Genomic DNA, 12,890 nt, shown 5'->3' on the forward strand with positions numbered 1-12,890 from the left:
TTATTCTTCATATCCAAACACAATAGCTTGGAATTCCCTAACAGCATATCTTTCAAAAATTCCTTCAAACTAACATTTTTCTTTCAAACCCCCTAATTTTGAAAAACTATATTGATTTACGTCCTTGTCGTTACTAGAATTCAAAACGGAATTAATGATGAATTATCAGTTACTTAACATGCTATCTAAAGCAGTGGCGGATCTAGGATTAAAAAATGGTGGGAGCGGAATAAAATAATAAAATAGTAAAATATTAAATATAATACTTCAATATGTTTTTTTAGCAAGATGAAAATCTATTACAATTCAAGTAACTCTAGCATCTGTTAACCGAGACAACTGATTTCTACGAGTATCCATATCTTGAAAACGTTTCAAGATTCTTTCATTAGAAACACTAGCAAAAATGGATCTTTCATTGTATACTACCAAACTGTCATTCAACCACTCATCTCCCATCCTATTCCGCAAGTCAGTCTTGACAAATTTCATTGCTGAAAATACTCTTTCAACAGATGCAGTAAATCAATACCAACTCAATCAAACGATAACCAACGAAAAAACTTTATCTTTCTTGGTTTCAACAATCTTCTTAGATAGGGTACCCAAATCTTCAATACCATTCAATCGTGCATCTCTTCTCACAACATCAACAAAAGTTTCAAGTTGTTTAAACAATTGAGTATGTTCAGTCGATGTGAAGTCCTTTGGGTAAAGAGTAGCAAGATGAACAAGCTTATTAACATTAAAAGCAGCGAAATCATTTTTTGGATCGAGGCATGCCATACAACTTAGCAAGTCCGTGGATGCGGATGCCTCAGAGAAACGATTTTCCATCTCTTGTGTAAGTAAGTCGATGACCTAATTGACACAAGAAAGATTAAATACCAAGATGATTCTAATTTAGTAAATGAATAAGGCGATAATGGTTATTTTTTTCGGTCAACAGGCCGACGTCGGAGGCAACGATGGGGGCGGATGTGGAAAATATACATCCGGGATAAGAGAAAATTAGTCGCATGGTGGATCGCCCCCACCTGCCCCCACCTGGATCCGCCACTGATCTAAAGTATCCTCACTTCCTATTATCTCAAGAAATACAATGGTTATGGATATGTTTTCCCAAATTTTGTTACTTGCTCTTCTTTTGCTGGTTGATTGTTTACTGGACTGCAGCTTAGCCTTTGCAACCAATACCAATATCGATCGCTCTTCACTTCTTGCCTTAAAAACTCATATCACATCAGATCCTCTCAATTTATTGAGAAAGAATTGGACTACCGAAACATCTGTTTGTAAATGGATAGGAATTACATGTGATCCTATCAATAACCGTGTCACCCAGTTGAATATTTCTAATATGCAGCTCGTAGGCACCATTCCACCCGAAATCGGAAATCTTTCTTCTCTCGTTTCTCTAGATATGAATGAGAACTCCTTCTACGGTCCGATTCCGGCCTCCATCTTCAACATCTCATCCATACAAGTAATTACTTTGAGAGGTAATGCTTTGTCAAGTGAGCTACCAATCGACATGTGCAAGCACAGCCTTCACAACCTCAAATTACTTCGTATATCTTCCACTAAGCTGTATGGAGAAATACCATAGAGCTTGGGCCTATGTTCAAACCTTGAGCTACTTTCCTTGTACAACAACAGCCATGTTGGAGTGGTGCCAAAAGATATTGGGAACTCGACACTGCTCACTCGATTATTCCTTGGGCTCAACAGTTTAACTGGTATGTATATCTTCTTATCTACTCCCTCTGTTCCATAGTAATGGAGGTGTTTCTTTTCGGCACGGAGATTAAGAAAAACTATGTTAGATGAGTTAAGTAAATAGAGAGTAAATTGGAAAATGAAAAAGGTAGAGAGATGAAGAGAAAATAAAGTAAGAGAGAGTAAAGTAGGTGTGGAAAAATGTGTTGACTTTTACTAAAAAGGGAAATGACTCTAATACTATGGAAATGGAATGTACCAAAATGACAAAATGACTATTACTATGGAACGGAGGGAGTATATAACTATATATTTAATCTTGTTGCGTTTCCCTCGTGATTTGCTTTGGGCGATCTATTTAAGCCTTCATGTTTTTGTTCTTAGGACACTTCTTAAAAGGTCCCACCTAATGGAGTAGAGGTTGTACTTATATATTGCTTGCACGTTTACTAATTTTCGATTTGAATCTCAATAATTTTCCCCATATACAAAGACCAGAAGACCAAGACAGGCCACCACATGTCTTAATCGACCGGAGAACGTGCAAGCAATCGACCTGTTCCCAAGCTACATGGGTTCGTTGAACCTTGGCTCTGATACTTGTGTTGTCCGGAATTCGGTCAATTGCTTGCATGTTCTCCGGTGTTTCTGTGTGAACTCGATCAACGCGTGTGATCTTTGTCTTGTGGTCTTGATTTGAGAGAAATATTGTTGAGGTTAAAATCATCCCAAATATCTTCCTCTATTTTTTAAAGTTAATGTGACCCACTTATTTACATCTTCTGCCCCAAAGTATCGATTGTGTGGGTCATCTAAAATCTCCGTGTGAATTGGAGGATCTAGCTCAAGCTCTTCCTGTAGTGGGGCCTTCCTCCCAAAGTTCTTTTTTCTTCTCATATTGTGTTGTCAAGGCTGACATCACATCAGACTATTCATAGAAGGTGAGATATTCATAATTGAGAGGTAGTCTATTGTGCCACAAGAATGGTTCATCATCGTCAGAATCTCTTAGTATCGTAAATTACTGAAGTCATTGGACCAAGTATCGTGATTTGTTGGGTATCATTAAGTAGAAGCCTACTGCATAATAAGGTCCAAACAATTTGGGCCTTGTTGCAAAATGGGCTATGATTTTCCACCCCAACCTTCCACCAATTTTTGCATTCACAGCTCAATGATTAATTAAGCATGTTACTCCCTCCGTTTCTTCATAGTTGAGTCATTTTTTTATTTTAGAAAGTTTTTTCATAGTTGAGTCATTTTCATATATGGTAACTTTTTCCTCTTTCTTACTTTACTCTCTTTTACTTTATTCTCTCTACTTTATTCACTTTATATTTTATTCTCTCTACATTTTCCTCTCTCTTAATTTTTAACTATTTATTTAACACACCCAACATTCATTTCTAAAACTCCACGCCGAAAAGTTTCGCCTCAACTATAAAGAAACGGAAGTAGTAGTAATTAGAAAAAAAGAACAGCAGATCTTATCATAAAACTAACACTAGTTGCAGTGGCAGACGCAGAAAAAAATGTTGGCAGGAGCTTCACTGTATATGTCTTTCAGTTAATACTAATACCCTCTGTCTAGAGTGGCACTTTGACTCGTTGATGGTTTTGATATATTTAAAGGAAAATTGAGAGAAAAAATTAGTGCAATGCAAGTCCCACTTTTATATACTCCGTATTTATTTTATAATAGAATATGAGTATAGTGAGTCAGTGAAAAATAGATTCTATTTACCAAAAATGAAAAAAAAACAAATATAGACATTATTTTGTGGATAGACCGAAATACTAAAAAATATTAATAATATTTCATGGACAAAAATGAGTACACTATATGTGAAAAAAATAAGATACTTCGTATCATACAAAAAAGTCACAATTACAATGTTAAAATACATACTCTCCCGACTTATCATTTATGCTAAAAGAGATATAGAACTTTTATTTTTGAAACGAACTAAAATGACAAAATATAACTCTTATTGTGAGACGAATAGACTATAGGGTACTCCTCCCTCCGTCCCATTGAAGATGACTCACTTTCCTTTTTAATTTGTCCTAACTAAGATGACCCATTACTTAAAATGGAAACACATTTATCTCTACTTTATTTCATCTCTCTTACTTTACTCTCTCTCTCTCAACATACAAAATAAATTTGCATAAAATCCCGTGGCGTCCAAGAAAGGGGTCATCTTCCTTGGGACGGAAGGAGTATTACATAGAACGTAGTCAACACATTATCAAAAGAATAAAACATTTCAAATTATAGGTATTTTTATTCGAAAAATATCATTATTAATATTCACAATTAGATTCTCAATTTTCACTTAGCTTCCATAATTTTATAAATAAGTCTTAATAGTTGAAAAAAAAATTCTCGAAAAAATTTGATAGGCTAATGAAAAAATCAAAAGTTTATTAACTTTTTAACTACTTTTCATAGTACTTTCTCAATTGCTAATATTAAGGAAATAAGGTACTACTCCCTCTGTCCCGGCTAAAATGACATATTGCTTAGCCGGCACGAGATTTTAGGAGTTATTGATTAAAGTGTTTAATTGGAGATAGAGAAGGTGAATGTATGTATTAAAGTAGAGAGATGAAGATAGATGAATATTTTAATAAGAGTGAGAAAAATTGGTTGACTGTATTATAATTTGAGAGAGAAAGTTACCAAAAAAAGAAATGTGTCATCTTAGTTGGGACAAACTAAAAAGGAAAACGTGTCATCTTAAGCGGGACGGAGGGAGTATAATTTATGTAAAATCGTTTCTTCGCTATAAGAGCATCCACAATGGAGGCTAGCGGATAGGCTAGCCGATCGCGGGCGCTAGCCGATCCGTTGGCCAATCTGCTAGCCTCCATTGCAGCAATTTAGGCTAGCCGATCGGCGAGCTCTAGCCGATTCGCATGAGCTCTAGCCGATTCGTGGGCGCTAGCCGATCCGGTGGCCGATACGCTAGGCGCCATAGTAGGCTCAATTTCGGCTAGCCGGTTGCATTTTTTTAATGTTTTTTTATTCATTTTTTTTATTTATTGCATTTTTTAATGTATTTTTTAATGTATTTTTTTATGCATTTTTTTATAGCATTTTTAATGTATTTTTTTAATTATGTAATTTTTTTAGGATGTACTTTTTTTTTAATTTATATAAAATTATTGCATTTTTTATTGCATTTTTAATGTATTTTTTTAATAAATTAGTGAGGAGTAGAGTGAGGCGGGGGCTCGTGTATGGAAGCCCGGTTTTTTTTTTTAATTATGTAATTTTTTTTATTTAATGTGCTTTTTAAAAAAAATGATATTAATGAATTTTTCCGTATATGTGTCGTAAATTTAATTCCGTATTTTTTGTTTAATTCCGTAAAATTTAGTTGTTTTTTTTAATTTTGTTTGTTGTAGGCTAGCCTATTGCTTGTCCAATTACTTGTCCTGATGATGTAGCAGAAAGAATTTTAGTGCTGATGATGTAGTAGGAGGAGTTTGTGGCTAGCCTATGGCTAGCTTATGGCTAGTCTAAACCCATGGATACTAACATTATGAATTAATGTGATTAGGGCTGGCAAAACGTACCGAAATATCGAAATACCGCATTTACCATACCGAATAAATACCGAAAATACCGAATTTTCGGTATACCGCACTTTTCGGTACGGTATGATACATTACCGGTAGATTAAGGTACGGTAAAGGTATGGATTTTGCATATACCGCGGTATACCGCATCATACCGCAATTACGGTATGTACTGCAAATTACGGTGTATACCGTAATTTTGCGGTATATACCGTTAATAAATATATTTTTTAAATATATATATTATTTATAAAATTATAATATTTATATTTTTAAAACTAAAGAAACATTAGAGGCATAATTCGTAAAGCAGTAGCAGCCATCATTAATTCATTATTCTGCCTTAATTCTAAATCTCAATTCTTCAATATTTTATATATCAAAACAGGTATGATTTGCGGTATACCGCAACACGGTACGGCATACCGAAACGTCGGTAAGGTAAAGGTTTTCAAATATTGACATACCGAATTTTCGGTATACCGCAATGCGGTATACCGAAAAATTCGGTAAGGTATAGGTATGGCATTTAGTCATACCGCAATTTACGGTACGGTATGCGGTATGACATTCTCGGTGCGTAACCCTAAGTGTGATAGTATCGATTTAAAATTATAGAAATATTGCGGTATACCGAAAAATTCGATAAGGTATAGGTATGACATTTAGTCATACCGCAATTTGCGGTACGGTATGCGATATGGCATTCTCGGTGCGTAACCCCAAGTGTGATAGTATCGATTTAAAATTATAGAAATATGCTGTACCTGACACAGCTAATAAAGTTGTACGGCGCTACTTTTCAACTATTAATAATATTTTATTAGTTAAATTTTTGTTCTCACTCGTCTTCTACAAGAAGGGCGTCTTCTTCAAGCATCAGCACGCCAAGGCTTATCTCAGTAAAATTAAATTTCAGCCCCTCCACATCATTTAATTTCTTACAACTTAGTCTTCAACAATGTTAACCAAAAAAAAAAAACATCTTCGGAGGGGCTTAAGCCCCTTCCCTCTTCTTACTGTGTGTCCGCCACTAGTTGAATTATATCATCGGCGTTGTTAGAATTTATAGGGGAATCCATATTTAATTACCTGAATTCATTCAACGCACAAAAATTAGATACTCCGTCCGTCTTATAAAAAATATCATATTTGTAGGACGACACGAGATTTTAGGAGGTTTTATTTTGTATGTTAAATGGAGAGAGAAAATATAATTTTTATATTAATGTGAGAGAGAACTTTTTTCAAAAAATAGAAATGTGACATCTTTTGTGGGACGAACTAAAAAGGAAAGTGTGACATCTATTGTGGGACGGAGGAAGTATTATATACTACCCTCCATTCCATAATGACAAAATGACTCCACTAAAATGAAAGGGAAGGAATATTTGATTTACTTATTTTTATTTGTAGAAACTCACTGCCGTTATTTTAGTGTGCACCAGATAATTCATGTTAGAGTGAACTACAAAAATAGTCCTTGGACTATGCTTTTATCTCGTCAATGAACCCTGGACTTTAAAAATATCCCCAGATAACCCTGGACTAAGCGTTTATCTCGAAAATGGTCCTTTTCACTGTTTCGTGACGAAAATACCCTTTTAGGGGGTTTTGAAAGGTTTGGGCAATTTGGTCTTTTTACATTTTAAATCTGATATTATTTCAGTTATGTACTAAATCTGATATTATTTAAAAATTATCATTCTTCTTCCTTTTTGGCATCCTTCACTTTGTTTCTTTATTTCAATATTAGATTTAATTTTATAAAATTAAATTTTAAATTTCGACTGTTAAATATCAAAAAATCTTTTTAATTATTAAAAGTACTATTAAATAACATATTAATAGTTTTAATCAATATTTGATAATGTCTAATATTTAATCAATAGGGTACGATGACACCTTAGATTTAATCAATATTTAATAGTTTTAATCATAAATAGATCATATAACACGATTTATTCCGAAATAAATATGCATCTAATGTATAGGAGAATTTGACTAAAAATATTACGACGTTGACTAAATCGTGTTATATGATCTATTTATGATTAAAACTATTAAATATTTATTAAAACTAAGGCGTCATCATACATTATTGATTAAATATTAGACACTATCATGCATTGATTAAAACTATTAATATGTTATTTAATAGTACTTTTAATAATTAAAAAGATTTTTTGATATTTAACGGTCGAAATTTAAAATTTAATTTTAAATTTTAAAGGGAAGAAGAATGATAATTTTTAAATAATATCAGATTTAGTACATAACTGAAATAATATCAGATTTAAAATGTAAAAAGACCAAATTGCCCAAACCCCCCAAAACCCCCCAAAAGGGTATTTTCGTCACGAAACAGTGAAAAATGACCATTTTCGAGATAAACGCTTAGTCCAGGGTTGTCTGAGGATATTTTTAAAGTTCAGGTTTATTGGCGAAATAAACGCATAGTCTAGGGACTATTTTTGTAGTTCATTCTTCATGTTAATAAATTGTTTAGCAAATTTTTTGTTCCACAGGTGATATTCCAAAAGAGATTGATCATCTTCACCTATTAAATTCACTGTGGATGGAATCTAACAAATTTACAGGACCAGTACCTCAAGATATTTGGAACTTAACGGCCCTACAAAAATTAGTCCTGTACAATAATAATTTAACTGGTTAGTTATATATTTACCTCTCCAGACTTTTTTTTTTTTTAATCATATTACATTGTTATTGTGTCGAAGTTTAAGTACTTAAAATCATCTTAGGTGTTAATATATCTAGAAAAATATTATATCTTACGTATTACTAATTTTTTTTTTATGAATTATGTATTCCACAGATAACATTCCCAAAGAGATTGGTCATCTTAATAATTTAGAGATGTTAAACATGGCATCCACTGGATTTGATGGATCAATTCCAAAAGAAATTGGAAACATGACATCCCTTCAGTCTATATACCTTGATAACAATGCATTAAGTGGTATGGTACTGTTGTTTTTGTTAATCATCATCATCATCATCCACCATTGAAGCATCCCATGACTTAACTTATCTCCACTTGGCAAATAACAGACTCTCGGGGTTTATACCTTCCACCATTGGAAATCTCATCTTCCTAACAGCCCTAATGCTCTACTCCAACAACTTAATTGGAGAGATTCCCTCATCCATTTGCAAATTGAGATCCCTCCATTTCCTCCATCTATCAGACAACAGTCTGCACGGCTCAATACCAAAGTGTTTAGGAGAGCTGAGTAAATCCTTGCAGGTTCTGCATTTGAAGGGAAATAAATTTCAGGGCCTCATTCCTCCATCCTTTCCCCAGGGCTGCGCTCTTGAGTCTCTAAACCTCAACAGCAATAACCTAAAAGGAATACTTCCACAAACCCTAGGAAATTGTGGGAAGCTGCAAGTTCTTGATATCAGAAGCAATGCAATACAAGATAGATTTCCCTTTTGGATGGAAGATCTCGTTGATCTCCGAGTCCTTGTTTTGAGAGATAACAGATTCAATGGTAGTATGCTTCTACCCATTGCTTATGGTGAGATAAGTAATGATGCTCCATTTGTGAAGTTGCAAGTGTTTGATATATCTCAGAATGAATTCAGTGGGCCCCTCTGATAGGGTTTAAGTTCCCTATCGAGAGATTTGTAGAGCACTCGAAGATTGAACGGAAAGAAATCGATAACTCCCTAGTTGAAGTTCTAGGGTTTTGGAACAAGAATGAGAAAATAAGTATTTTATTTCTTAATTCTCAATGAAGCAAAATACTATAGAATTCTATTATTTATAGAATTCTAAATCCTAAACCTATCTTGCTAATCAAGCAAGATAATTAAAATAAAAGATTACAGAAGATATGCAAAATAACTAAAGATAAATAACTAAAATAAGAGATATGCTAAAATAAAGAAAGGAATATTGAGTAAGATCTTTAGCGAGATTTGCTAGATCGAGGACCCTATCAACTCCACCACCGTTGAAAACCACCTTGCCCTCAAGGTGGAGGCAAAATAAGAACAACCAAACTCGTATCCTGCCTTCGTAGCAGGAGACAAAGTAGATCTTTCTTTTCTTCAAAATTTGCAGTACCCGGTCCACATTAGTGTCTTCAAGACAGCCAATAACAGACACACTTTCCAAAGCATTTCTCCCAATTAGATCACACGTAGGATGTAGATTAAATGAGTTCCAATGGTTGTTCTCAAAGGATTCTCTCGCCATTCGAACTCTTGACGGATCAGTTGCCGGACCTTGCATTACTCTGCAATTTCTACCCAAAAACTCTTCTCTACTATCTTCTGTCAACTCCAGGAAACTAGTAGAATAAAAAACAATATGATTACCAAGAAGGCTTAGAGAAGGGATAACCTTTTTGTTCTCTACACGTACTAGAGTGGTGGCCAAATCAACAGCCATTCTCATCTCCGTTCCTACTTTATCATCCGTGGTCTCCGGTGAGTAATCATCTTCATTGCCTACGTTGCCGGGTTCGAGATCTTGAGTGATGGAGAACTGCTTCTTCTCTGTATGCCCCTTAAAAGAGGGGCGAGACCATCTCTTCTGAGGCCTAACCGGCAGCTTGCTGATCTGCTGAGCGGGGATTCGCATTCCTGCATGGAAATGGTGCCGAACAGCCAGTAGGTTGTCATAGAATCTACGACGGGCTGGGGCGCTGCAGAAATGGTGGTCAGCAGAGTTGTGGTTGAAAGGCCGATTGGCGTACTCACTGAAAATCCTTGCTCGAGGTAATATTGAAACATCGACCACCTCCTCCAGAGTTAATTCCTGTGTCAAGCTATGACAAATTATCACTAAGAAATTGGATGACACCGGATTACGACTATCATTAGGCACAAAAGCTCCCGGATCAAATATAAGAACGCTGTTGTTTGCACCAAACTGAAGGGATGCTCGGCTCCATTTGGCATCTCCACAAAAGGACGCCTTCATATCATCACTATAAGATAGTGTGGGAGCTGCTCCATCTATGTAAATTCTGGCATCACTTCCACGGGAGACAACGTTTACAAGTTTCGATGCAACAGAAAGAACAACTACAACATCGGGAATCTTGCTCGGTGGTATAGTGCGAGCATCACCATATCGATCAAGAAGTCCTGTTATATCTCCTGACAAAACACGCAATTTACCATTAATCACATTGCAATTTTGGGGTTGCAACTCAGTATTGATGCCCAAAAATTCCAATACAGAGTATGACTTTGATCTATCTGTGCAAAGGAATGAATTGAGCTCATTTAACTCCTTAATTTCAAAAGATCCAGTTGGTTGCTCAGATTCAAATGGAACAAGGGAAGCCACATCCTCTTTCAACATAGCTGCAGATTCCTCAAAAATCATAGAAGCAGCTAGTCCATTAGACACAGCCACCTCCATAAAATTCTCACGGCCCTCCGAGTTCTCAACAGGAGTGGCGCCATGAAGATGCTTGTTGCACATCGGAAGCACGCGTGCATCCTCTAATTTTCCATCCAAAGTATGGCAATCATCGGATACCCCGTCTCCAGTCTCTGTGGGCTGAACGACGTCCAACACCTCATTGGGAATGCCAGCACACAATGAACTGCCACCTAATCGCTCTTCGTCGTCTACTTCCGGAGCAAAATGGTAACGAACTGCCACCAAGAAATCCTCCCACGAACCCTTCATGTCAGACGTTTGATAAATATGAAACCAATCCAACGCCGGTTGTTCAATAATTTTTTCAACCACGGCCAAGCGAACCGATTCATCAGTGACAAAATAATTGAAATAGTCTTGAATACCAAAAATCCAACCTAACGGGTCATCCCCGTTGAAGAGAGGTGCTTCAATTCGAACACGGGTGGGGACAAATTCTCCAATGGTGCGTGACGGCGGAGGTCTCCAAGTCCGAGTTGATGAAGCGACCTTTGGCTGCGGCGGTTGGACTGATGAGTTGCTGCTGCCGGAGGGAAGTGTGCGAAGTTGACGGTTCACATCGGGTGGCCGAGTATGCCACGTCGAAAGTTGAGGCGAGCACGCGTCGAGGCTGATCGGCGCTTCCTCGGTCAGCGAGTGCTTCCCAAACTTTGCTAAAAATTTGCCGTGAGCATTGAGTTGCTGCTGTAATTCCACGAGCAAATCCTTGACACCTGGAGTGCATGCTGTTGTGATTCCTCGAGAAGAGGCATGGCATGTAGAGAAAATCCTGGGTGCATTGAGGTTTTGACAGATTGGAGAAAGATTTTTGTGAACTGGCGTGAGTCGAGGTATTTTGACAGATCAATTTTGATGGAGGAAGAGCTCTCAATGGAAAGCACCAAATGATAGGGTTTAAGTTCCCTATCGAGAGATTTGTAGAGCACTCGAAGATTGAACGGAAAGAAATCGATAACTCCCTAGTTGAAGTTCTAGGGTTTTGGAACAAGAATGAGAAAATAAGTATTTTATTTCTTAATTCTCAATGAAGCAAAATACTATAGAATTCTATTATTTATAGAATTCTAAATCCTAAACCTATCTTGCTAATCAAGCAAGATAATTAAAATAAAAGATTACAGAAGATATGCAAAATAACTAAAGATAAATAACTAAAATAAGAGATATGCTAAAATAAAGAAAGGAATATTGAGTAAGATCTTTAGCGAGACACTAGATCGAGGACCCTATCACCCTCCCAACTAGATATTTAACCACCTTCCCAGCCATGATGAATGCCAAGGAAGATTTTTCAGAAAAGAGTAACTGGTTCCGCAAATATGAGGAATCAATGGAGTTTGTTTTGAAAGGCACAAATCAACCATTGGTCAGAATCTTGAAAACATTCATCACCATTGACATGTCCATGAACAAATTCTCCAGGAAGATTCCGGATTCCATAGGGAATCTTAATTCGCTCAAGTACTTGAATTTTTCTTACAACAGTCTCACTGGGCATGTACCATCATCCCTTGGAAGTGTGAAAGCACTGGAATCATTGGACTTGTCTTCAAACCGCCTGAATGGTGAGATTCCTCGGAAGCTGACGATGTTGAATTTTCTTTCAGCGTTAAATCTTTCAGTGAATGATCTTGTCGGAGAGATCCCTCAGTCTGGCGGACACTTTTCGACATTTGATAACAGCTCCTTCATTCGGAACTCAGGCTTATGCGGATTTCCTCTAACAAAAAATTGCAAGCAAGATCCCATGGCTCCTCCACAAGAAAGTGAGGATTCTAATTTTGTGGATGGATTTAGTTGGCGACCGGTGGTTTTGGGATACGGATGTGGTTTCGTAATAGGAGTTTTGATGGGTTGTTTTATAATAAAATATGGAAGCCCTAAATGGTTACTGCAACCAATTTTCGGTATTCAGTAACTTTAAGTTTGTTTCATCATGTAATCCTCCGTGAAATATCTAATTCTATGTTATAGTCAGTTTAATTTAATAGTACGGGTCCGTTTGATAAGAAAGGTAGGATATGTGAAGATATGCACATCAAGATACGAAATATGGGCTTCGTGTTTAGTTATGCACGTATAAGATTTAATTATCGTTGTTTGGTACACCATATTGTATCTAAGATAGCATATTTGATAACACGCAAAATGACAA

At 36.2% G+C, this 12,890-nt stretch overlaps 1 protein-coding gene across 1 annotated transcript; it reads left to right on the forward strand.

Moving 5' to 3' along the window:
• The first annotated feature begins 1,019 nt into the window (after window positions 1-1,019).
• On the forward strand, window positions 1,020-12,653 carry LOC125192152 (uncharacterized). The gene is made up of 5 exons (XM_089065001.1): window positions 1,020-1,069; window positions 1,177-1,517; window positions 8,147-8,234; window positions 8,335-8,922; window positions 11,966-12,653. Exons 1-5 carry the CDS (start codon window positions 1,020-1,022, stop codon window positions 12,651-12,653), a joined length of 1,755 nt encoding a protein of 584 aa, XP_088921127.1.
• Window positions 12,654-12,890: the final 237 nt, after the last annotated feature.

The sequence above is a fragment of the Salvia hispanica genome, chromosome 2 (assembly GCF_029641045.1).
Source record: "Salvia hispanica isolate PSC_SH4W2 chromosome 2, Shi_PSC_v1, whole genome shotgun sequence".
NCBI classification, from domain to species: Eukaryota; Viridiplantae; Streptophyta; class Magnoliopsida; order Lamiales; family Lamiaceae; genus Salvia; species Salvia hispanica.

Excerpts from the sequence above, each read along its gene's own strand:
- LOC125192152 (XM_089065001.1), top strand. The coding sequence starts at position 1,020 with ATGGTGGATCGCCCCCACCTGCCCCCACCTGGATCCGCCACTGATCTA. Across the intron at positions 8,235-8,334 it reads GATGGATCAATTCCAAAAGA|CATTGAAGCATCCCATGACT; the intron begins AATTGGAAACAT and ends ATCATCATCCAC. Across the intron at positions 8,923-11,965 it reads TCTCAGAATGAATTCAGTGG|CACCCTCCCAACTAGATATT; the intron begins GCCCCTCTGATA and ends CGAGGACCCTAT.